Source organism: Hylobates moloch, unplaced genomic scaffold, assembly GCF_009828535.3.
Source record: "Hylobates moloch isolate HMO894 unplaced genomic scaffold, HMol_V3 SCAFFOLD_2, whole genome shotgun sequence".
NCBI classification, from domain to species: Eukaryota; Metazoa; Chordata; class Mammalia; order Primates; family Hylobatidae; genus Hylobates; species Hylobates moloch.
The window spans coordinates 67918285-67945090 of record NW_026652277.1 but is presented as its reverse complement, the minus strand read 5'-3'; the positions used below and the strand labels follow the sequence as shown (position 1 = coordinate 67945090).

Sequence of the window (26806 nt, the reverse complement as noted above, 5' to 3'; positions counted from 1 at the left end):
ACTGTACCTGGCTCGGGGTTCCACAGTTGAAAAGGGAGGAGAGTTCTTGGAACTAACTCAAGAATTAAACAATAGTTGACTAAACAATAGTAAAATTAGGGCTGGGTGCAGTGGCTCATGCCTGTAATCCCAGCACTTTGGAAGGATGAGGTGGGTGGATCACCTGAGGTCAGGAGTTCAAGACCAGCCTGGCCAACATGGTGAAACCCCGTCTCTACTAAAAATCCAAAAATTAGCTGGGCATGTTGGTGCCGGCCTGTAATCCCAGCTACTCAGGAGGCTGAGGCAGGAAAATCGCTTGAACCTGGGAGGCGAAGGCTGCAGGGAGCCAAGATCACAGCACTGCACTCCAGCCTGGGTGACAGAGCAAGACTACACACACACACACACACACACACACACACACACACACACACACTCAAATCAGATCTATAAGGAACACAGAAAGGCCTGATGTTATTTAGTTTGGACAAGAGAAGGCTATAAAGCCACTGAATGATGGTGTTGAAAAGCGTAGAAGGAGGTCGTGGAGGTCAATAACCAGCTCTTCACCTTGGCTTTTGAGGAAAAAATCCAAGACCAAGGGTTGGTGGGGCTGCAGTATAAAGAACATTAAGTAAGCCATGAAGTACTCCCTCATTATACAAAAAATATAGTGGAAAGAATTAATTACAGGCAAGCTCTGAAAGATGGGGCAGTCCACCAATCTTTTATTTTTTAAAGCCATTTTTTTTGTTTGTCTTTAGGCCTATGATGAGTTAACATGGTCCTTAATTCATGGCATACACAAGACCCCCTCTTAGGTTTTGTATCTCATTCCATTTCTCCTGCTCTCCCACTCTCCCTCTTTTCTCTCTTTCTTTTCACTGAACACTATAATTTTAAGATGTATCTATGTTGTTGATGATATTTCTAATGCATTATTATCAATAGTCTTAAATATATGTATCTTTTACTTATTGACTCCTGCAGTAATGGACATCTTTCTTGCTCCAATTCTCTGAAATGATGTTGTAATGAATATTCTCATACGTATGTTCTACCGGCCTTTAGATCTGGTTCATGGGAAACAGGAAGGGAAAGGAGTGGACTAGAGAGCTTATGTTTTATTTACGCAGCATGGAATATTGAACTGTCCATGATAAATGAAGACAAAATGTAACCAGTTAGTATTTCAAACATTTACAAGCTTCTCCATGTTCCCTTGTACTTTAATAAGAGATTGAGTGACAAATAATTTTCTAGAACTAAAAGAGCACAATCTTCAGTGATCTCCCCTTCTCAATATAATTTTCTTTTCTTTTTTTTATTAAAAAGTTTTTTTTTAGCCAGTCAGGCTGGGTGCAGTGGCTCACACCTGTAATCCCAGCACTTTGGGAGGCTGAGGCAGGTGGACAACCTGAGCTCAGGAGTTGGAGACCAGCCTGGCCAACATGGCAAAAACTTGTCTCTACTAAAAATACAAAAATTAGACAGGTGAGACTCCGTCTCAAATAATAATAATAATAATAATAATTTTTTAGCCAATCAAATTTAGCAGTGGGAGGTTGCATTCAATGTCAACTTCTTTTCTTTCTTTCTTTTCTTTTCTTTTTTTTTTTTTTTAAGACAAAGTTTTGCTCTGTCATCCAGGCTGGAGTACAGTGGCATCATCTCGGCTCACTGCAACCTCCACTTCTCGGGTTCAAGCAGTTCTTGTCCCTCGGCGTCCAGAGCAGCTGGGCTTACAGGCATGTGCCACCATACCTGGCTAATTTTTGTAATTTTATTAGAGACGGGGTTTCTCCATGTTGCCTAGGCTGGTCTCGAACTCCTGGCCTCAAGTGATCCTCCCACTTCAGCCTCCCAAAGTGCTGGGATTACAGGCATGAACCACTGTACCCAACCAAATGTCATTTTCTTAAACTTGGTTTTATAAATTCTAGAAGCATTTTATTTCTCGATATTGGTTATTGATTACCCAAGAAAAGCAAACGAAATGTTCTAAGAAATCTTATTAGTCATGAGGTTGAGTGAAGTTTCTAAAATGTTTTGCCATTTTAATGATTGCAAAACCTGATGTCATTTAGTTGCCCAATTACATCCTGAGTCACTGGGAAAGCTAGATTAGAACCTTAATAATGGTACCTTGTATTTGTGTAGTGTTGATAATTTATAGTGCCATTCATAAACATAATCCATCTCATTGAATCCTACAACATTGTGTGACAGGTGGGGCAGGCTAATACCTTCAATAGTAGGTGATGAAATGGACATCTAAAGCAACTAAGAGAGTTGTCCAAAGTTACCTGGAGACTATGTGATAGAGTTGGAAGGAGACTCCGGGTCTTCTGAAGCTTCACTCAATCTCTTTCTGCAGTATCACAGCTGATGCTCAGAAAAGTGATCTATGGTAGGTTCAAAGCTGTCCCCTGAGCTGGACATTCTGGTGTATCTGTCCTTTTCAATTATTTCGTGATGTTAGTGAGCTGGCTAAAGCTGCACACCCTCTGTTTGTCCTATTAGCTGAACGCCTGCTCATAAAAACCACTCAATTGGGGAAAAAAATCAGGTCCATATCACTGAGTAGCATGGCAACAAGCAGCATGGGTGGTTGGACTTTGGCATAATTTGGAGCTCTGCAAGGTACCAGCTGTGGGTCATTTTATCCATGACCTAATTATAGTCATAAAATAAGAATGGTAGTTGGACTATAAAAATAATAATCTATTAATATATATTTATGCAAAGAGATAATTCCATTCTGTCAAAGACTCTTTTCTGGACTTTTCAAAATACACAACTAACCTGAGGAAGTTCTGTCTGCTTGCAGTAAACAGTCTAATGGCCTAAGGAAAGGCATGTGATTGGGCAGCTTGAAAATCTACCCATGGTGCATGTGCAACACCACACAGGTCTCTAATGTATCTTACTATGTAATTTGAGCTCAGGCAAAAATACTGTAGAACCCAGCATATATTTTCAAAAAAAACCAATCATGATGTCACATCCCCAGAATTACAAATGAACAGCTCTTTTCAGAGTCAGGTACTGGGAATGAGAATATTTTTAGAAAGAACATTTTAATGTTCTAAAGTGATTGGATGTCTACAGAGCAATGACAATTTTATCGACTTGATTCTCCATTGTATGTGTGGCTTAGCTGTATTTGAATTTTTTTTTTCACCCAGGCTGGAGTGCAATGGCACAATCTCAGCTCACTGCAACCTCCACCTCCCGGGTTCAAGCGATTCTCCTGCCTCAGCCTCCCGAGTAGCTGAGATTACAGGCGCCCGCCATCATGCCTGGCTAATTTTTGTATTTTTAGTAGAGCCAGGGTTTCACCATGTTGGTCAGTGGTCTCGAACTCCTGACCTCAAGTAATCTGCTCTCCTCAGCCTCCCAATGTGCTGGGATTACAGGCGTGAGCCACTGCACTCGGCCTGTATTAGATTTTTTTAAACTACCAAACTGATTTCTATCATCATTTCAGTTTTTGAGCACCCTTCCTCTTCCATGCAACAAATACATCTCTCTATCATTCAGCGTATTGACCTAATTAATCTAATTAATGTTCTCCTAAACAAAAGAAGTTAAATGGTCAATCAAAAATTAATAACAGACTCCAAAACACAAAAGGAATATTTATTAGCTGTCATTTAAACTTAGTTGAGCCATTTCTCCTCTCTACAAACTATTTAGAAAGTTGATCCTTTTGTTATTTGCTTCCAAGCTTAGTAGAACACATTTCTCTTCTGGTTTAAAGGTTCTCTTTAGAAAATATTGAGACATTTTCCCCATATCAGAAATCTATTTGGCCTATTTCTTGGTGTATTAGGACATTAGACATTTTCAAAGAGATTTGATAATTCAATTTGTTTGACAAATCTGACCCCTTCTCTATTATCTGGTTTGAAAAGCCCTGAGTAAGTGGCTGTGCCCCATAGAAATCTCTAGGACAAACCGTTTTTGTTTCTCTGTTTATATTTGATCACAGGACTGACTCTGTTGGAGAGGTAATGGATATTCACACTTACTAAGCATTAGCACAACCAAATTGACAATAATCAAAGCAGGCAGAGGCCCAAGCATAACTCAGTCTACCGGACCGATTCCTATCCTAGGTTTTCAAGTTGCAATAAAAAAGAAAGATCAGGAAATTTGAAGCTATTTTCCTCTTGCCTTTAACCGCAGAGCTGCAACACTATGCATTTCTAAGAGTGAAAAACAGCCTCCCGTTCATCACTGTGGTTCAGTATATGTTGTTCCGTCCTCCAACATCCTAACAGACCTGCGTTTTGCTAATCCCTAACAGCAGTAGTGATACCTAGGTGCAACCGGAGCATTTTTATTATTCTCTACCTAAGTGAGAAATTTAACATTTTATGTATAATAAGGAGACCCGATATCCAGGTTTGCCTGGGACACTTCTGATGCACGCCTGTTGTACTGGTGTAATTATTATTATTACTATTTTGAGACAGAGTCTTGCTCTATCACCCGGGTTGGAGTGCAGTGGTGTGATCTCGGCTCACTGCAACCTCTGCCTCCTGGGTTTGAGTAATTCTCCCGCCTCAGCCTCCTGAGTAGCTGGGACTACAGGCCCCCACCACCTCATCTGGCTAATTTTTGTATTTTTAGTAGAGATGGGGTTTTGCCATGTTGGCCAGGCTGCTCTTGAACTCCTGACCTCAGGTGATCCACCTGCCTCGGCCTCCCCTGGTGTAATTATTAATAGCACTCCTTTTATTCTTCAGTGTTCTAGGTTAGATGACAAATTATATGATCACATTAACTCAACAGCCAGGTTGAATACTAACAAGCACCTTGGTTCCTAGTGTTTCACGGGTTCCTCCGTTGTCCTTTGAAGTAGAAACTAGGCACAAAGTGTTCAGCAAATCAGGAGCAGAGCCTAGAATAGGCCTCCGTGTTCTTCTTTCTTGAGTCAGCGACATCAGCAAACTGTTGATGAGGAAGAACATGATCACTTAAAATCTAGGCCACTCTGACTGTCAGAGTTTGAGAAGAGAAACTCCCTCAGAATTCATCTGGCCCACACCTTCACTTTTCTAGATTCAGAAGTAAGTGTAGCACTTCGGGAAATGCATATGCCATTTTACACTAGAAAAGTGCAAGGTTGTTTCATGAGCATAGTCTCACTGGATCACAACTGGAGTAAAGAGGCAAGGAAGGACATTCTTAGCCACATTTTACAGAGAAGAGAACTAGGTTTTAAATAAGTTCAATAAAGCAGCCAAGGATATATGAGTATGAAGTGGAGGCGTTAGAACTGAAATCCAGCCCTGACTCCATACCCAGTGCTCTTCCTATGACTCCATACCAGTTTAATATTTTCATTCATTTGTGAGGATTTAAAGTGTATTTCCTACATATAATCTATCCATTACAGATACACAAACATTCCCTCTGCAACTAATGCTATATACTCAAAAGTATCTTCTTTCAGAGCCAGGCATAATGGCTCAGACCTGCAATTTCAATGACTTGGAAGTATCGCTTGAGGCCAGGAGTTCAAGACCAGCCTGGGCAACACGGCAAGGCCCCATCTCTAAAAAACTAAAAAAAGAACAGGCACTTTATTTCTGCTTCTCTATCTTCCCACATGCCAAGAGCTCTGGCCAGCAACTAAACTGTTCCTGCCTGACAGCACCACTTGGTGGTTCGGTAGGGAAATGAGAGGCCAAAATCTCTCTATCTCCTTTCTGGTGCCTTGGGTAGAAGGATGAGGAGAAGAAAATGCAAAGTAACTCCTGCTTTTTCTTTATTGTTCACAGTTAACAACATTAATAATTTCTCAAGCAACCTATTTCTCACATTGATATTTCCTCCATTCTCCTTTGTTCACTTTCTTTATTTCATCTATGACACAAGTATATAAATATAATCAATTTGGCCGGGTGTGGTGGCTCACTCCTTTTAATCCCAGCACTTTGGGAGGCCAAGGCGGGTGGATCACCTGAGGTCAGGAGTTCAAGACCAGTCTGGCCAACATGGCAAAACCCTGACTCTACTAAAAATACAAAAATTAGCCAGGTATGGTGGTGGGCGCCTGCAGTCCCAGTTACTTAGGAGGCTGAGGCACAAGAATCACTTGAACCCGGGAGGCGGAGGTTGCAGTGGGCCGAGATCGCACCACTGCACTCCAGCCTGGATGACAGAGTGAGACTCCATCTCGAAATTATTAATAATTACACCAGTACAACAGGCATACATCAGAAGTGTCCCAGGCAAACCTGGATATCTGGTCCCTTTATGATACATAAAATGTTAAATTTCTCACTTAGGTAGAGAATAGTAAAAATGCTCCGGTTGCACCTAGGTATCACTACTGCTGTTAGGGATTAGCAAAATGCAGGTCTGTCAGGATGTTGGAGGACGCAACAACATATACTGAACCACAGTGATGAACGGGAGGCTGTTTTTCACTCTTAAAAACGCATAGTGTTGCAGCTCTGCGGTTAAAGGTAAGAAGAAAGATTTTAGCTTCAAATTTCCCAATCTTTCATTTTTATTGCAACTTGAATACCTAGGACAGGAATCTGTCCAGTAGACTGAGTTATGCTTGGGCCTCTGCCTGCTTTGATTATTGTCAATATGGTTGTGCTAATGCTTAGTAAGTGCAAATATCCATTACATCTCCAACAGAGTCAGTCCTTTGATCAAATATAAACAGAGAAACAAAAACAATTTGTCCTAGAGATTTCTATGGGGCACAGCCACGCACTCAGGGCTTTTCAAACTGGCTAATAGAGAAGGGGTCAGATTTGTCAAACAAATTGAATTATCAAATCTCTTTGAAAATCTCTAATGTCCTAATACACCAAGAAATGAGGCAAATAGATTTCTGATATCCAGGGAAAATATCAGTGTTTTCTAAAGAGAGCCTTATGCTTTTATGTCAAGATAAAGGAAAGTCATACTTCTTGAAGGGAAGATGAAATTCAATCAACATGCATTGAATAGATATTCACTGAGTACTTACCAATGTTTCAGCGACAATTCTGGATACCTGGACACATTGAAGTTGTGCTATAAATCTGTACAGTCCTCAACAGTTCCTTGAAACCCTCTTCAATATCTGCACCAAAACCTCATTTCCCTAAGCAAGATTTTAACTAAAACTGAATTTTCTTAAGTATTTTCTTTTAAATAACTTATCAAATTTCACCAGGATATTTCAATAGGATTATTTTATACTTTTTTCCATTACAGATATATAGCAGTTTAGTATCTACGTAACCTTTAGTGGGTTAGCCTGGGATCTTATCTACACACTTACAATATTCTTTCTCGAGAAAATTTTTTCTGAATTCATAACAATCATCATAGAGTTAGACTAGACCTTTAGAAAAGCAACCTGTTTACAAAATGGAGCTCTCCTATATGGAAATTCTGGAAATGGAATTGCTTTCTTTTGTTTGCCCATTTATTTCTACTAAAGTAGACTAAATACTCCACTTATTTCATAGTACATTCAAAGAAGAAGCCTAAGGTTTTATGAACATCTTTCACTATTTCCCCAGGTTTCCACATACAAGATCAGAACACGAATTGGGCTATCAATGAAAAGAACTCAGGGCATACGCAGAGTTTTATGTCCAGGGTTGACTAATGATTCATTCACTGCTGGAAGTCATTCACAGACACCCTTTCCTCCAATGGCTTTTCATAATATCTTCCTGTTTTCAGTAAGTGGCTACAGAAAGTCTGGACTACTGAGAGACTGGTTTCAACAACGGTTTCAGGAAGATCCTTAATTCTACAAAACTCTGTACCTCTAGGGATTAAGTGGCAGCAATCATCACTGAGCTCCAGCTGGTCTGGTTGAAGCCAGCCTTTCTATTCTATCAGACGCTGTAACGTTTCTTGTTTGTATTCTATATTATTCACATAATGCCATCTTTCAATGATGTCTGCATCAATTGAAGAAGAGCGTGTGGGGAAGGAAAGCCAGCCTGGCTGGTAGTGCCGGTGGTTTTAACTGAAATCACTGGCTAATCCATTGAGCTAGGGCAGAGCCATGTCTGGTCACCAACATTGAGAAACATGCTGCAGGGAGGGAAGTACTCAGACTGGCCCCACCCCACAGGGAGCCAGGGCAGACACAGGGCACTGCCTTTCTTCTGTTTCTTGAGCCCACCCGGCTCTACTGCCCCTTTTACCACAACTTCCCATCAAGGATCTGCTGTCTGCAGAACTATTCAGTGCAAAGAGGAAGATGGTGTAGTGAATAAGAACATGGATGCAGAAGTTAGATTTTCTGGGTTGGATCTCTGCTCTGTCACATACTAGATTTGTGATTTGGAGGAAGTAATATCCATCTCCTTGGGAAGGTATATAAGTTTCCATCTATATAAGTTTCTACATATATAAAATGAAAATAATAAGAACACATAGTGTTGCTGCTCCTCTGATGATAAAGTGAATGAATGCATCTAAGGCACTTAGACGGGACCTGGCACATAGTAATTATCCAATAAATATGTTGTCACTATTGTTATAATAACAGAGGTGAGGTTTCTGTAGGTGATTCATCAATAGGAATCAACTCTATGTTGTTTGGGGGCACTGAGGATGATATCAAAAGGCTAGAGTGTTATTTTCTCCAGTTTTACATTTGGCTAGTCCTTGTTGAACACAGAGCAGTTTTCTCCGAAGTTATGTCCTAAATCAAGTCATGTCAAATGCCATTGTTTAGGTTCTGTTCAACAGCCATCCAGTGAGCACATATTAAGTGCCAGACTCTCCTAATGAATACTGGGGAGATTTAAATGTATAAGAAATGACACATCCCCCATAGAAGTGCATATAATGTACTGGGGAAGACAGGCTCATGAACAAATTATTTCAAAACAATTTCAGCCAGGCATGGTGTAGCTCATGCCTATAATCCCAGCACTTTGACATGCCAAGGCATGAGGACTGTGCTGAGCTCAGGAGTTTGAGACCAGCCTGGGTAACATAGCGAGATCCCATCTCTACTAAAAATAAAGAAGATCAGCTGGGCATCGGGGTGCTCATGTGTAGTCCCGCCTTCTCAGGAGGCTGAGGTGGGAGGATCGCTTGAGCCCTGCAGTTGAGGCTGCAGTGAGCCATGATTGGGCCATTGCACTCCAGCCTGGGTGACAGAGCAAGACCCTGTCTCCAACAAAAAAAACCAAAGAATTTCCATTTGGTCATTACTCTCATAGGCCATGACAATCTCAAAAAATTGACTCACCAATTCATAAAATATTTGTTCCTCCTTGTTATCAACTTCCTCACTACTCATCTTCTGCCCTATTTATGCTTCCTTCATTAATAGATGAGAGGAGAAGAGGAACTGGGGAGTGGTGGTGAGGAAGGAGCAGAGAAATTATTATTTTAGTGAAAATGCTAACAACTAAGTATAAACCAATGCGCAGTGTACAAGTGCATAATGAGAAAACATGCTTAGGATATCACATCCCTCCCCGCCATGCCATTCTTGAGAAGTACCATGCAGGGATACATGTTATGATAAAGCAAATATACAGCATTGGATTTTTTTTTAAAGGGGTCTAATTTCAACCATTGTGCTTTACCATTCCAGAAAGATAAGAGATTGTAACCCAGAAGTGAAATTTATAAGCTCTTCTTACTGGTTTGCCATCCGGGGGATCTTTTACTGAAAGCCTAGCTCATAGCTATTTAATAGTAATATCAGGCTGGGCATGGTGGCTCACGCCTGTAATCCCAGCAGTTTAGGAGGCTGAGGCGGGTGGATAACTTGAGGCTAGGAATTTGAGACCAGCCTGGACAACATGGCAAAACACTGTCTCTACTAAAAAAAAAAAATTAGCCGGGCATGGTAGCACATGTCTGTAATCCCAGCTACTAGGGAGGCTGAGGCAGGAGAATTGCTTGAACCCGGGAGGTGGAAGTTTTGGTGAGCTGAGATCACGCCCCTGCACTCCAACCTGGGCAATAGTGTGAGACTCCATCTCAAAAAATAATAATAATAATAATATCTTCCAAGCAAGCACTTTACAGTTGAGAGACATGTTCCCTATAGTAACATCATAAGAACTTTACCATAAAGCTGTGAACTAGGCAAAGGTAGACATTATTATATTCCTTCTTCACATAAATGAAATGGAGGCTCAGCAAAGTGCCATTTCAGGTAATCAGTACAGAAGACTTCTCATTATTTGACCTTTTTTCTACATTAATTCCAATTTCATTTCGTTCTTAATTCTGCCGTGTTTCTAAAACAGAGTGGTTCCTGAGGCAAGAGGAAAGCCAACCTAGAAAGGAGGACCTGGGAAATAGCAAGCTGGTTTAGCAACTTCACAGAGCACCTATAAAGGCACACATCAGGCAGGGTGCGGTGGCTCACGCCTGTAATCCCAGCAATTTAGGAGGCCGAGGCGGGCGGATCATGAGGTCAGGAGTTCATCACCAGTCTGGCCAACATAGTGAAACCCCGTTTCTACTCAAAATACAAAAAATTAGCCGGGCGTGATTGGTGGGTGCCTGTAATCCTAGCTAATCAGGAGTCTGAAGAAGGAGAATCGCTTGAACCCGGGAGGCAGAGGTTGCAGCAAACCGAGATTGTGCCACTGCACACCAGCCCGTGTGACAGTGTGAGACTCCGTCTCAAAAAAAAAAAAAAAAGGCACACATCATATATGCAGAACTGAAAAATTTCAAAAGGCAGCACTTCGTATTTTTAAGAGATGGATTAACTACTGAGATATTACCATCCCGTAGCAGGGCTGAAACATCAAAAACCAAACCTGATGACACCCTGACCTGACAAAAATTGCAGGAATAAGAGGTACCTAGGAGGGTGTGGTCACTGGTGACCAGTGGGAATGGCATGAATTCAAGTATAGTTGTCATCTCAGTCTTCCTGCCTCATCAAGTCAAGTGCAGTGTGTTCTAGGAGTACAGCATGCTTGCTTGTCCTGATAGCAAGTGGTTCGGCATGTACCTGTAATTGCTACATGGGGTCAAAAGTTAAGAGCTCAGACTTTTACAGAACAAAGGAAAAACCTGCCCAAATCGTCTACATTTCAATTTACTCTTGTGAAAAATGGAATCAGAACAAAACTTGAAAGGAGAGATTCCATTATCTTTATTGCCTAATGTTAAGTAGATGTTAGGGCTTTTTAAAGAGATACAAGTCTAAAAGAATGTCACCCCAGTAGCCAAGTAATGAAGCAGGAAAAAGTTGACAATGGCCTATATCCCACAGTGGGAAAGAAAAGACAGGCTACCTCCAGCCCCAACTCTTCACTAAAGGGATACACAATGATTAAGTTAGAGCTTAAAGATTCAAATAGGTGATTTGGTGATATCTTAGAACCTCTGACATCAGTAGAGCATAAGAAAAATATATCTGGGGGCCAGGCACAGTGGCTCATGCCTGTAATCCCAGCACTTTGGGAGGCGGAGGCAGGCAGGTCACTTGAGGTTAGGAGTTCCAGTCCAGCCCGGCCAACATGGCAAAACCCCGTCTCTACTAAAAACACAAAAATTAGCAGGGTGTGGTTGGTAGTGTGCACCTGTAATCCCAGCTACTCAGGAGGCCGAAGTAGGAGAATCGCTTGAACCCTGGCGGCAGAGGTTGCAGTGAGCCAAAATCACACCACTGCACTCCAGCCTGGGCAACAGAGTGAGACTCTGTCAGAAAGAAAACAAAAGAAAAGAAAAGAAAGGAAAGAAAAGAAAAAAGAAAAGAAAGAAGAAAGAAAAAGAAAGAAAGAAAGAGAAAGAAAAAGGAAGGAATGAATAAAGAAACAAAGAAATGGAAGGAAGGAAGGAAGGAAGGAAGGAAGGAAGGAAGGAAGGAAGAAAATAGTACATTTGGACGAATGAATCAGTCTTGATGCTCATGAAATCAAGAGCCTTTACTGCTATAGCCAGAATAAAAGGTAGAATTCTGAGTCTTCCTCTGATGCTGTAGACAATTTAACTCTTTTAAAAAAACCTCAAAATAGAACTAACTCCATTCTGATTTCTAAGAGAGAATTGTGAGAGAAATGAAAATAACTATCAAACTGCTTTTGAACTGGCACTTAGCTGTTTAAACATGTAAGCTCATTATTTGAGTTTACATGGATATCCTATTTTAAACCCACAGCCTAACAGCTTTCTGTCCATCTTTCTTTTCCACTTTCTTTTCATTTTTATTTTACACTTTCCATCTCTCCCTTATTTCTTCTTCTTTAATGGGTCATTTTCAATCTATCTCTGTGGTTTTCATTTGGAGACTTTGATATTTACTTTTGTGGGAGGGATCAATAATTAATATGGCTAACATATTTTAAAGAGCAAAATCAAATCCTGACTCCCAGGAGTTCTGTAGAAGGGAAAATGGTAACATTTTTAGCATGATACAGACAAAGGATCTTAGTAATTAGTTTTCCATACATTATATTTGTATTGTTCTTGGTGACCAATGGAAATAACTAGGCTAGCCTGGAAACACGGTCCATAACTCTCACAAAATAACTCAACTCCCCTTTTGGGCTGCAACAGGAAATATTTTTACACAGTAAACAGTAAACATGTGGAAACTTTTAGCCCCAAGATGTCATGCAGGCTGAAAACATAAATAGCTTCAAGAAGGCTTAGATACTATTCATGGATAAAAAGAACACACAACAACTTTGGCAAAAACTAAGTTTGACCGCACAAGTGTTGATGAGGATTTGGAGCAAAGGAAGTGCTATACACTGGTGGTAAGGGGGGTGGTTTTGTCCAACAACGTTAAAATACAAGTTGACATTATATTGTAAAGCTAAACAGCACACACTGTATAAACCAGGATTTCTACCCCTACTGTATACCCTAGAGAAATCCTCATAGAGAGGCTGCAGAAGGCATATACAGGAGTGTTCAAAGAGGCAATGTTCAAATGGAAAAAAATCTGGAAATAACCTAGATATCCACTGTAGGAAAAGACATCTACTACATAAATTGTATATTCACAACAAAGAAACAGCATTGAATATGAATGAACTTCTCTATATGCAGAATGTGGATTTGTTTTGGAAACACTGTTGAGTGAAAACAGCAATTTGCAGAAAAATTTTATATGGTGTGACACCATTTTGAAACAACTCAAGAGCAAAACTAAAACAAAAGTTCTTTTAGGGATCCATACATATGTGATAGAACTAATTTAAAAAGCAGTGGCTGGACGCAGTGGCTCATATCTGTAATCCCAGCTACTCAGGAGACAGAGGCCTGAGGATCACTTGAGCCCGGGAGTTACAGTGAGCTATGATCGCACCACTGCACTCCAACCTGAGGGTGACAACGAGACCCTGCCTCTAAAAAATTGAAATAAAATGAAAAGCAAAGGAATGATTAATACAAAATTCAGAATTGTGTTTTTTTTCTGGGAGCAGGTCAGCAAGAGGATGGGACTTGGGGAGAAAAACAGATAGCTTCCATAGTCTTGGTAATGCTTTAATTCTTAAATTGAGCGGGGTTCACTAGTGTTTATTTAATTTATGCTTCAGAACTTACATGTACATTACATATATCTATTTGATACCTAATAATGTTTACATGAAAAATGAAAATATTTACTTCCTTAATCTTCTAAATAGTCTTGGAGGACAACTCTCATACTTTTCCAAAAATATTATTTGGTACCAATAAGCAAATAAAACTTTGAGCAAAGTGGACAACTGGTCTGACTGAGGACATCGTTATATAGGGGGAAAAAATTTTTTTTTTCAAATCCCAAAGTCATAAATGCTTATTATAGAAAATTTGAAAAAGCAGAAAAATATAAAGAAGAAAATGTTTTAGATCGTGCAAATCCATAGTTGCACAATCTAGATATAACCACTGTTAACATTTTGTGGTATTTCTCTCCAGTTTTTTTAAATATGTAAAGCTGAAATCAATATAACATTTTAAAATGCATTTTCCTATTTAGATTTGGGATCTTGTTCCCATAAAGGTAGCAATGATGCTACGTATTTGGGATGTATTCAGAGTAATGTTCGGTTCTAAGTTCTATTAAACATGTTTTGTACATAAATAATAACTTAAATTTTAGCATTTTTCTCATTGGGAAATTTAAAGAATTAGAGGAGAACAGTAATACTTAAGACTGCCAAATCTTTTCCATTGTGACTTTTGGCATCTAAGTCATTTACTTAAAATGTGTGTGATGAACTGGAAGGAGTTTTCCTTTCAATGATTTGCTTTCTTAAACTCTGATCTCAACACAAGAATGCATTTTTTCTGAAAGGTTTTTAAAAGGGTTTTATTTCATTTCTGAACTTTTGAAAGCATTGGAGAATATCTGTTTTCTTTTGCTAATTTATAATTTTAAAGGCATTTTCCCCATTTCTGACCACATATACAAAAGATTAATAGCATTAGGTTTAAATTAGTCATTCTAATATCTACTTCTAAAAGCTTATTCCTTTAAAATGACTTCAACCTACCATCTACTTAAATGTTAAGATGATATACAGCATTAGAGCAGGTATAAGGCATAAGAATATTTAGAATTGATTTTAATGATTAAATTGCAAATCATTTTAAGAGCTGAAGTACTTTTTGTGTCTCTCTCGTGCCAGGTTTCTAAAATGCAGTTCTGGTTCAGGAGGTCTATGGTGGGCTTAGACATTTCCACAGGTAATTCTGAAGCCCATCCAGGCTTGAGAAGCACTGCTGTTAGCTTAAGGATACCAATCTCCAAGTTTATACTTAAAAGAACAATTCTCTCTCTCTCTCTGTCTTTCCAGCTCTTGTGCTAGCCTGGAGAGGCAGATGAATACTCGACTTCTGTTTTTCAATTTCTGGGGGGCCTTGACAGCTTGGGCGATGCCCCCTCTTACCCCCTTCAGAGTAACTGAATAAGTGACGAAGGGGAAGACCTCGTCCCCTTCCAAAGACCCACCACTTCTCTTGCGGAAGTGGCCACACATCATTTTTCTCACTTAGGAAAACACAAAATGTTTCAAGAGCCCATGGCTTCCAGGAAGTTCACAGTGAACATAAAAGAAATATAGGCTAAAGAATAATCCACTGGCTTGTTTCCCTTTTGGCCAACTCACCACAGGACTCTGGGTTTATTTGGAGAATCTGCCATTGATAACCTTTTGTTCTTGGTTTGATATTAGTGCTATTACAAAGAGGTCAGAATGGCTGGGAGAGGGAGGATAAGATGGCAAATGTGAGCCCAAAGCAATTTTTTGGTTACTACAGAGGTAACCAAAGATTCCCAGTTGATAGCGCTTTTTGTGAACTAGTTTATATAGGTAGATATTTTTAAAATAAATGATTACAGGATTAGGGGATAAAAGTAGAGCCATTGGGTTGACACAACTGTCTACCTCAGGCATGGGAATTAATTTAGAAAAAAGCCAGCAGTTTGCATTTAACGTCTTGAAGACGCTTATGCAATGTCTTCTCCAAACCACAAAGGAAAAATATAACCACAGGACAAATTACTCCTTGAATGTTTGATGAGATATGAATAGCCACAACAATAAAACTTGTGCTAAGATTAACGTCTGAGTAGCTTTAAAGTATTTTTAGTTCTTTTAATCTGAAATTGTTTAGACTATCTTCAGAGAAACTTCTCAACTGTTTTCTTACTGGAAATAGTTGAAAAGCTTTATAAGGCCAAGGTTACCCAGGCAGTTTGATTTATATCTTCTTTAAGAGAGACAGAGTGAGAGAAGAAACGAAGTAACAGCAAACATTTGTCAAGCAAAGGGCTGAGAGCTTTGCAGAGAAATAACAGATACATTTGACTATAGAGATCTTCCATCTTCGTTTCTAGAAATCAGGTTTGCTTGGTGTACCTTGGAGAAGTAGGCGCTTCCAAATGGTCCTCCCACAAGTCTCAGCAGCCAACCAAAGCCAATGATTCTCAGCCAACTAACCCAAGGAGTTCTTTAAAGTTAACCAGGACCTCTCCACAAAATCTCATACAAAGTCCTGTAACAAGAAGCCATAGAAATCTCATAAAATAAAATGCACTAAATTAAATGTAAGACCAATAGCAGCCCTTGAGTTTTATAACAGGAATTAAATAACCAAAAAAGAGGGGAAAGTATATGCAGAACAGTCAGTTTAGAAATTAATATTTCTGAAGGACTGAGGATTCTACAAAGAAAAAGCCAAAATTTCCATGGAAGAGCCGGCACAACTATGTTACACAAAATTAGCTGGAACCTTTCTAAGGCAAGAAGTAAAATCAAAGGCAGCTGTCTCCCAGCCCTTGTTTTCTTTCAAGCAAAGCAAGCAGTGGTGGGTGGTTCCCGTGGGCAACTTTGGCTAGAGTTAGGACAGTCTATGCCCATTCAAAATGGCAATGAGCTCCTGCCTGCATTATGACTACTGCCCTCCTATTTTTCCTACCAGACTAATGACAGACTGACCCACTGAGAAGGGTCTAGCGGAGTACAGGTCACCAACTGGGCAACATTCAGAAAGTTAGTCTTCCTATGCTCATTTTCCTGGGCTGTTACAGAAGAAGACTGGAAGAGGTAATTTCCAAGGTTCTTCCCAGCTCTGAAGTTGTGTGTCAAAGGTACGGGCAATGGGTGCACACAGAAGAGGAAGTGTTTCTGACCTGGTATGACCCTCTCCTGCCCAGCACCGTGACAGGAATCAGTGCTATGATTTTTAGGTGGGAAGGCACAGAATCCCCTAAAAACATGGGATTTCATGGTGGCTTGGCAAGTGACTTGAGCCAGACTCTCACAGTAGAATGACTTCCCGTTGTGCCTGAAAGCCCCTTCAAAGTGACCCAAAGGAGAGGTAAAGACATTTATTTAGGAAGTAGAAGATGCAGGTCACAGTGGAGAAGGTTATAACAGCATTGGGTACATGCTGCCGGCACATCAGTGAAGTGTGGCTCATCCCAGGCACAAACCACGTCACGGCCTACTCAGGATTGTGCTGGATGATTTTGCAATTGTTTGTTAAAACAACAAACCAACGTGATTCCCACACTTGCCCTTGTGATTTACTGTCAGCGACAGTCAAGTCCTGACAGTCGTGCCAAACCCACAGCCAAGGATATCTTGAAGACTCCAACTTTTATACCTTCATGCATCTTAAATTAGCAGGACGAGGTGGATGGGGTTACACCTGCCAATTTTTAAAATTTTTAAGTTTTGGTCCCAGTTCAGAGACTTTGTAGGTATGGAGAGAACCCAGCAGGAAGTCCTGTTGCTTCAAATTTGCCAGAGTAATGGTTGGCTCTAAAGTAAGGAGATACAAGAGATCTTGAAGCTTGTGATGGGCCCATTTTCCTGACTTTATAGTAAATTTTAGTACAATCACAGGGAAGTCTGAAATTTTATCCTCCTCGGTTGGATTTTGGCTCCATCTTGCAAGTACTCCCCTCGGGGAGCACACAGTGAGGCAGGCTCTTTGCCGTAAATTGGGGAATAGCGGCCTGGTGACTGCAGGCTGGGGACTCACTAAAGCATACTTAGAAAGAGCGGGGGCGGAGGGTTGAAGGAGGAGGTTGCAGAGCGGCAGAGTGGCACGTGCAAGCCCACAGGTGGAAGTTTCTCCCGTGTCTCAATCCCCCGCCTTAAATCACTTCTGTGCGGACCTATCTCCATCTCTGTAAAATGGAAAGACATTAAAAGCACCGCCTCCATCTCCCCAACTTTGAGAAGTAACTTGTCTTGCGGGGAACTTTTTTGGAGGAAGGGTGGGGTGTGCAGCCCTGCCTCGAGAGGGCCCCAAAGCGCCAACCCACTGCAGAGACAGAAGGCCGCCTACCGGGGAGGCCGGCTAGCCGCGGACTCGGGCGAACCCACCCTCGCGATCTGTCAAGTCTGTCCCCAGGGGAGGTCCCCCTTTCGGGAGGAAGTTTTTAAGGAGATTTCTTAAAATCACCCCCGCGCTTCCTTCACTCCTTCCTTAGAGCCGGAGGGCGGTGAGGGCCCGCGGAGTCATCTATCTCGCCCCCGTCGCAGGCAGGGATCCAGTTGCTGCAAGGGGTCCCGGGGGGCGCGGGAGGCGCGGGACGCTAGGCTCTGCCGTCAGCCCGCAACAGCGCTGCGTCCGGGGAGGGAGGCCCGGGTGGGGGGCAGCCGTAAGCCCCCGCTCAGCCTGCAGCCGCCGGGGACTTGCGCGGCCGTGGTGCTGCGGGAGGGGGCGGCCCGGGGCTGGGGCTGCCCGGCGGCGCCGCAACCGCCTTCCTTCGCTGCGTCCCGCCCTCCCCACGCCTCGCTCACCGCCGCCGCTTCTCCCTGCCCCGCAGCGCGCAGGGACCATGTCCGCGGAGACCGCGAGCGGCCCCACGGAGGAGCAGGTGGAAATCCTGGAGTACAACTTCAACAAGGTCGACAAGCACCCGGATTCCACCACGCTGTGCCTCATCGCGGCCGAGGCCGGCCTTTCCGAGGAGGAGACCCAGGTGCGTCCCCACACGCGCCCGGCGCTCCCCGACCCCAGCCCGGGCTGAGCCTTCTCGCGGCTGGGCGGTCCTGGTCGTCCGCGCCTCCCGCCGGGCTGCCCTCCCCCCGCCCCGATCTCCCATCGCTTCTGCCCGCATCCCGAGGGCCCAGACCCTGCATGGCTCCCGCCGCCGCCTCCCCGCTTCCCCGCTCCCATGGGCGCCCGGTCTCCCCGCCACCCCCATCCAGCCGTGGTTCCCCGGGAGCTGCGCAGAAACCCCTCGGTCACCAGTCCTTGCCTTTCCACTCTCCCCGGCAGCCCGGGATACACGCTTTCTCCCTCTGCGAGTTGGGAGCAGAGTCTCTCTCCTGTCCCTGTCTCGCCTTCCCGGCTCTGTCCCCTCTGGTCTTTCTGCGAAACCTTCGGGAAGATCTATTCTAGGCGGGAATGTCAGAGCTGGAAGGCGCCCCAGAGACCAGCTAGCCATAAATTCAGTCCTCCGGTTTGGCGAACCAGGAGGCTGAGGCCGGGAGGGAGGGCGCTGTCAGGATGGCAGGAGCCGTGAAGCATGCTCCCTCCACCACATCACACTGCAGCGGCCACCGAGCTGCAGAACCCACACTGCACGAAGCCAGGGAGATTTGGTTCCGATTTTTAAAAAAATTCCCCGGCTCTAAGGTTTAGAGGTTTTTCCTGGCGTTTTATAAGACGGTAGATAGCTGACATTTCAGCTGACGGGATCGGCAGCCGATGTCCTCCTAAGTGCATTCATTGACTTACATATTTTTTAAATGCTCCTGTATTATCCCGAAAAACGCCAGGTAAAGAATGCAACACTGCCTGCGGTTGTTAACCACAGGTGCAATGTTGGAGCCTTTAGCTGACTTTTAAAATCCTGTCTAAACTCCGACTTCTCTTTTCCCTTTGGTCGTGGAAGGACAATCCTTTTGCATGATAAGACTACTTGGAACTGATCTAGCATCTCTCCTGTGGGTCCCCAAAGCACTTCACACTTCTAACCTCAACTCTAAAGCAGAGACATTCTTATTTTTCCTATTTTATATATCAGAGCATCAGGCACTTGTCCTGTCACCATGAGCCATGCTCAGTTGAGGTTTAGAAGCTTGTAATGGATCCAGTAGATCCTAGGACCAAGACCCTGGACCCCAAGTCCAAAATTATTTTTACTAATTAAGCCAGAGGCACTCTTTGGAGAGCTTGTCCATAGATGATCCTGTCATTTACAGGTCAAATAGAAAGGCAAACATATCTATTTTTAGCAAATGGAACAGCTGTCTGGCCAACCAGAACCAGAACTTAAAGGAAGGTGATTTACTGTAACCCAAGTCTAACAGCTCGTGTTTCTTGGCATCCCCTGAGAAGGCAGCCTGCTGAAATTTTATCATCTGAAATCCCACGCTATGCTTAGAAAAGAGGAGTGATCATGGAGACAACTTATCTTTGAAAAACAAGGCTGTGAAATATTGTGGGCACAGCACCAACAAGAGGTCCAACCCCTTCTCGGCCTCAGATTGTGCCTGGCGAGTTGCCATCAGTCACCTTACCTATAAAGCAGCATAATTACGTTGACCTTTGTAATGGCTAATACTTGCCAGGCATTTTTCCAGGCACTGTCCGAGTAGTAAATCATTTATTTGTCACAACAATGCTGTGAGGATAGATACTATTAGCCCACTTGTCCAGATAAGGCAACTGAGGCACAGAAAGATTAAACATACTTGCCCAAGACAGCAGCCAGAAGGCAGCAGGACCAGGATTTGAACCCTGGAAGCCCAGACTCTTAACCACCATGCTATGCTCTCTCCACAGAGGAGGCTTAGAAATCACTAGATGAGCAGGAGGAAAGAACTGACGACTCACTTGGTGCTATCTTTCCTCTGCATTAGGCAACAGGCCTCCCAGGCTATATTCAACCTTTCCTCAAGATTCACATGATATTAGAGAATTGAAATAAAATCTGGTTAGGGGTAGGAAGAAGAAAAGGGCACCTGCTTTTTTTTCTGTGACTGAGGTCAGCCAATTCAGACCTCCGCATAGCAGGTTCTTCTGCACCTCTCAGGCAGTCCTCCCATTTCCCCCCTTCTGCCATTCTCAAATAAACAAGTGGTAGACCCAGCCCCAAAATGAGTGGATGTGGGGTGAGTCAGCCTCTTAGCAGGGCCCCTGGCTTCCTCTTCCTGCCGCAGGACCGACACCTTCTTCCTCCCTACGGCTACCACAGCTTGGCTTGCCCTTCTGTCTTCCTGCCTTGACCTGCAGGGAAGCATCTGGAACCCCAGAGCTTAGAGGCAGGCAGCACTTAGCAAGCTCAGAGAAAGAGACTTCCTAGGAACCACAGGCTGTCTGCTTGCCCTTACTGGATTGGGTCTCATCTTTCAATTTCCCATTCTTTCCCCTCTCACCCCACCACCTCCATGGGTACTGGTGAATGAGAATGATTTCTTCTTTCATCTTCTCAAACAACATTTATGTTTTTAAAGAGTATCTCCTATGAAAAAGAAAGTGTCTGGCTGGGCACAGTAGCTCACACCTGTAATCTCAGCACTTTGAGAGGCTGAGGCAGGAAGATTGCTTGAGGCTAGGAGTTTCAGACCAGCCTGGGCAACATGGCAAGACCCTGCCCATCTCTACAAAAAATAAAAAATCAAAAAATAAAAAAATCAGCCAGGTGTGCTGGTGCGTGCCCGTAGTCCCAGCTACTCTGAAGGCTAAGGCAAGAGAATCCCTTGAGCCCAGGAGTTCAAGGCTGCAGTGAGCTATGATCATGCTACTGCACTACCTAGCCTAGGTAACAGAGGGAGAAACTGTCTCAAAATAAATAAGTAAATAAAAATAAAAATATTAACTATTGAAAAATATTACAAAAAGAAAATGTCTCCTGGAGACATATGCCCAGTGACGAACTTTCAGTCATTAAAATTATTTTTGTTTATAGCAGGTCTTGAGGACCCTTTAAATAACTCCATGGAGGCTAGGGCCTGCTGGGCCTACATATAAGTAGTGTCTGGTATTGACACTTCTCCTGTTTCTTTTTCTTTCTTTCTTTCTTTTTCTCTTTTGGAGAGAGTATCTCACTCTGTCATTCAGGCTGGAGTACAGTGGCACGACCATGGCTTACCTCAGCCTTGGCCTCCCAGCCTCAGGCAATCCTTCTACCTCAGCCTCCCAAGTAGCTGGGACTATAGGCATGTGCTACCACCACATCTGGCTAATTTTTAAGCTAATTTTTAAATTGTTTGTAGAGATGGGGGTCTCACTATGTTGCCTGAGCTGGTTTCGAACTCTTGGTCTCAAGCAATCCTCCTGCCTTGGCCTCCCGAAGTGCTGGGATTACAAGCATGAGCCATTGCACCCAGCCTCCCCTATCTCTGTTCTTACTAGTGTTGCTCCTTTCCATGGGAAAGGGTCACTAAAGCCAAACTAACATTTGTTGCATATGCCTGAGTCCTCATCCCACCCCAACACCACCCACCTCCAGAAATGGAATCATATTCTTAACTTCCCTACAACAAGTAGTACTTCAGTACAACAAAAAGAAGCCTGAGCTGCCCAGTGCTCTTGCGAGATAGTTACCAGAACTGATTCACAGGGCTGATACTTGGGCAGGGACAAGCGGAACTAAGAAGTTGAAACATTCTCTGTCTTGGGAGATTTGCTGACCTCTTTAAAACTGTCCCACTTCAGGACAAAATTCTCTGTGGGGGTGGAGGTGGCACCCATAAGAACTCAAAGTAAAGTGAAGGGTACTGTGATTGAAATAACTTTCTAAGTTGCATTTATTGGGATGTTAGAATGGGTTTTTCTCATAACAGTAATCTAAATATCTCCTAGATTTAAATTAGATGAAAGCCTACAGAATCCCAGCCCTGTGTCTTTTATTTTGAAGTCAGTTTTAGAAGAGGCTGGGAAAGCTCCTTCCTCAGCCCCCTGGGAGGTTGGGATGATCTGGTGTTTTCTATTATCTCACACACACACACACACACACACATTCACACACACTCTCACACACACTTTCACACACACACTCACTCACACACACTCACACACACACACATACTCTCTCTCTCTCTCTCTCTCTCCCCCTTTCTCTTCAATTCAAGCACAGTGTAACTGGAATTGGTTCTTAGGGAAGTCTCCAAGTATTTTTATCTCCTCTTGATGTCCTGAGCTTGTTCCCAGAACCCAGTGGTTTTCGTCGCTGGATGTTTTATCGGTGGAATAAAGACCTTTAAAGGTCTCTTCCTGAAAAGAATGAAATGTTAGTTACTAGAGAAAAGGACAGGAACAATGTTCCTTTGCCCCAGCCCCTTCCCATCACAGCGTCTAATTATCATCTGTTTACTCAGAGTAAATAAATCTCCATCAATGGGCAAGGGTAATGAGGGCATTCATTTACAAGCAAGCAAGGGATGAATGTCTTTCCCAGTAGATGACTGAAACAAAGAAGAGGAGAATAAAGCCAGGTGGAAAATTAGCACTGATGTGAGTGAGACTGATAAGATGCAGCTCTAAAGGGAAAAAAGCAAGCAAGGTATTTAATGATTTCTGTTGGATTGCAACTCGTTTTGCTAAATTATTATATATATACTTGATTTAAAATATGCATCTTCAAAAAATAGTTGAGATTTTCTTGACCTCCTCCCATCCCCAATGTTAGGGCTCAGTGTGTTAAGCATTTGGGTACCAACTCACAAAACCACAAATGTGGTCCCTGCTGAAGTTACTTTCAGTAACATTCCATCAATATTCTGCTTCATTACCTAGTGTAAAGATGTGGGTGGCTCTTTTAAATGAGACCAGCTCAACTATTTTGTCTTAAATGAAATCTGATAGAAAGTGAGATTTTCCTCCTCCAGATTTTAATTAGTCAGTCTTTACAATGCTGCCATTTATTCAGCTGTAGTAACTGGAAATCCTATTTAATCAGACCTTGTATCCTTGAAACCCCCCCCCCACAGAGCTACCTCATTAATAAAACTGGAACCTTTCTGCTCTCATACCAGAATCCAGAGTTAACTGAACATGCGCACACAGGTTACAGAAGAAAATGGGCCCACCCTTAGCAGTAGAATTTCGATTGAAGCTGCCAAAGTTCCTTGAGTTCTCTCTTCTCATGAAGGGTAGTGATCTCCAGGAGCAAAATATGGCACCCAGAAAGTAGCCCCCAAAGAGAAGTCTACCCCATGATAATCTGCTGTGCTTGGCTTTAGATTACTTTTCTCTACTGCTGCCCCAGTGTAAAGGCATGTAAGATCTTGACAACTGTGTCAGGCATTTCAGTGTGTAAACTCTGCTGTACGGGTGGGTGAGGTGTTGGTGTGTTCCCATGCTATTTAGCCAGCTTAGCATTGATGTGGAGCCCGAAGCAGTCCTGCAGAGCCTTACCCCCATTCAAGCTCAACAGCCTCTCCTGTAGGCCCTGCTCCTTCTCCCCCTGTGGTTCTCACACTTTCTTCTGATCTTGGGCTTATATACTGAATTCCCTTTCAGCTTCCTAGAGCCCATCCTGTTCATTCTGAGTATCTGTGTAGGCATCAAGCCATGCTATGTGGGGAGCCCTCTAGAGGTTTCTCACCATCCCATCTCCATCAGCACATCCCAGATCTGGCATCTCACAGCTGTGCTCTTTCTGCTTCCTTCCTGTTCCTCATCCCCTTACCCCTAGAACAGGTGAATTATAGAAATACCAGAAGGGACAGTAGAAACCCCCTAAGCTTACATTTTTATTTACAGATGATTGGTGCTCTATTTTTAGGGACTTCCTCAAGTTCTCTTAGCCAATTAGTTACTCTAGAGCTTCCTGTTGGCAGAGCCCAGGGCTGCAGAACCCTGGGGGGTCACCTACCACACAGCCTGCCTACACACCAGTGACACACAAATATCATCCTTCTCAATGTAGCCCATGACACGTGAATGGTTGGGAAGCACAGGAGAACAGAGCTTGTGGGAGGTGCTGACTTCCCATAGAGCTCTCTCCTCATCCTCTCCAATGTAGGTCAATGCTTGCGCATCTGTTTCCTCACTAGTCTCTCTTCAAAGTTGTTTTGCTTTGTTTTTAATTCCCAGTTTCCTCTTGATTAACCTGGTCCAGACCCCTGGCCCTATCCCCAGCATGGTTCTCCTGTTCTCCTCTTTGGGGAGCTCTGTGCCATCCCAGTTAGCAAGATAAAGGCAGCCACTGATTTCCCAGGAGTATACCACACTGCCTTACAACATATAGGCATGTTCTAGGCCTCATAGGATACCGTGTCTAGAAACATCCCATCTGGGGCCTTCTGCACATCCATGGTCACTTCTGCAAGGGGTGAATATTTGGGTCATACAGAGCTGAGAGATTCTGAGTAAAGTGGTAGGCCCACTTTAGCTTCTCTCACTGCTCAGTGGCCCTGGAGAAGGATAAATTGGGCTGGCCTACTCCATGCATCCCCAAGGAGTGCTCTGAGGTTGTGCAGTGCTCAGTTACCTGTTAATCTTATTCAACAAATTCTTACTAACTGCTAGTTAGTAAGTCCCTAGTTAGTAAGAATGAGGAAGGCCTTTGGTGAGCTGAGCATACATTGATGAAATACAGCAGCCATAGAGATCTATCTGGGGCATTAAGGAGATGCTTTAACTTCTTTTATTTATTCAGCAAATATTGATTAATTTCTAACTCTTAAACCTTTGCACTAGGGGCTAAGGATGCAATGGTGGTAAGATGAATACAGTCTCTGCTTTCATGGATCTTACATTCTAGAAGGGAATATAGATTTAAAACAAGTGAATACACAAGTAAATCATGACAGATGCTAAAAGTTCTGTGAAAGTAACAAAATACTAAATTAAGAAGTAAGGAGATGAGTGGGAAACCCACTTTAGAGTGATCAGGGAAGGCTTCATTGAGAAGGTCCTGTTTAAGCTGAGATGTGAGGATGACAGGGAGATCATCAGATAAAGAATGAAGAGAGAATATTCTAAACATAGGAAACAGCATGTGCAAAGGTCCTGAGGCAGGAAAGTTTAGTGTCACAGTGAGAACCATCCCTATGAAAACATTCCTTGATTCTCTCCTTTCCACTTGTGCCACAGAGGCTACCTTTTAGAAAGGGAACAGGCATTTCAGTTTTTCTGTATGTGACAAATATTTTTTCTCATTACTCTCTTCCAGAAATGGTTTAAGCAACGCCTGGCAAAGTGGCGGCGCTCAGAAGGCCTGCCCTCAGAGTGCAGATCCGTCACAGACTAAGGAGATGGCAGGCATTGACAGCTTCACTCCGTGAAGACCATCTCTGTTTCTGTCCTCCGCTTAACCAAGCTGTTGTGGTTTTTCAGCATAGTGTTGTATGTTCCATTGCTAGCTGTCCTGCTGTTTAACACAGTGTTGTATTTTTTTTCTAAATGTACATAATTAGAAAAGAAAATAACAATAGGAAGCTATGTGTATCTTCTGTGTAAAGCAGTGGCTTCACTGGAAAAATGGTGTGGCTTGCACTTCCCTTTGAGTCATGATGACAGATGGTGTGAAAACCATCTAAGTTTGCTTTTGACCATCACCTCCCAGTAGCAATTTGCTTTCATAATCCATTTAGCAATCTAGGCCTCTGTTGAAAAGATAGTATGAGGGAGAAGGGAACACATTTCCCTCTGAACTTACTTCCTAAGTCACTTTCCTTATGCTTCATATAATACAATGATGGCTGAGTGAAAATACAGAAGGGGTGTTTGAGTATTCAGATTTCATAAACACTTCCTTGGAATATAGCTGCATTAACTTGGAAAGAAGCCTGTTGGGCCAGAAGACAGAAACTCCAAATGGCAAAAAAGCAAGCATCTAAGAAAAAAAACCACCAAAGGTCTTGAATTTACTATATTTAAATGCATTGGTTAAGTTTATTTTGCTAAATAAAGTGAACTGCTTTTTGTCTCTAAAATGATATTCTAAATAAAACCTTAACTTTTTGTTGAAGATGCACTGAGTGAGTTCTCTGCAGGTTTTTAACCAAATACGAAACATATCAAAGAGAAACAAAATAATAGCTCCTATGTGGTAGGAGCTGACTGGCCAGGAGAGCTGCCATTTTCTAAATCCTTGCTACTCAAAGTGTGGTCCAGGACCATCCTCATCAGCATTAGCTTCAAGCTGGTGAGACATGCAGAATCTCAAATCCCATTCCAGACCCAGTGAATCAGAACCTGCATTTTTAAGACCCTCAAGCGGTTTATATGCACGTGGAAGTTGGAGCAGCACTGTTCTAACAAACTCTACAGTCAATTTGCATCCATTAGCTATCATAGCACACTAGATGTCTGCTATGGCCTGAATGTGTCCCGTCCCCCCACCGCCCACACCCCGGCCCCCAACAAAATTCCTATGTTGAAACTTAATCCCTAAGGTGGTGATATTAGGAGGTGGGGCTTTTGGGAAGTGACTAGGTCATGAGGG

The 26806-nt window shown here is 42.8% G+C and overlaps 1 protein-coding gene across 1 annotated transcript in view; it reads left to right on the top strand.

The window, feature by feature from the left end:
• The window catches only part of HOPX (HOP homeobox), a 33961-nt gene extending 7632 nt beyond the window's left edge, over positions 1–26329 (top strand). Inside the window, exons 2-4 of the mRNA XM_032151539.2 lie at positions 16366–16490; positions 18227–18382; positions 25532–26329. Coding sequence (XP_032007430.1) covers positions 16449–16490; positions 18227–18382; positions 25532–25609 — 276 coding nt within the window. The 5' untranslated portion in view covers positions 16366–16448 and the 3' untranslated portion in view covers positions 25610–26329. The remainder of the gene's footprint in view (positions 1–16365; positions 16491–18226; positions 18383–25531) is intronic.
• Positions 26330–26806: the final 477 nt, after the last annotated feature.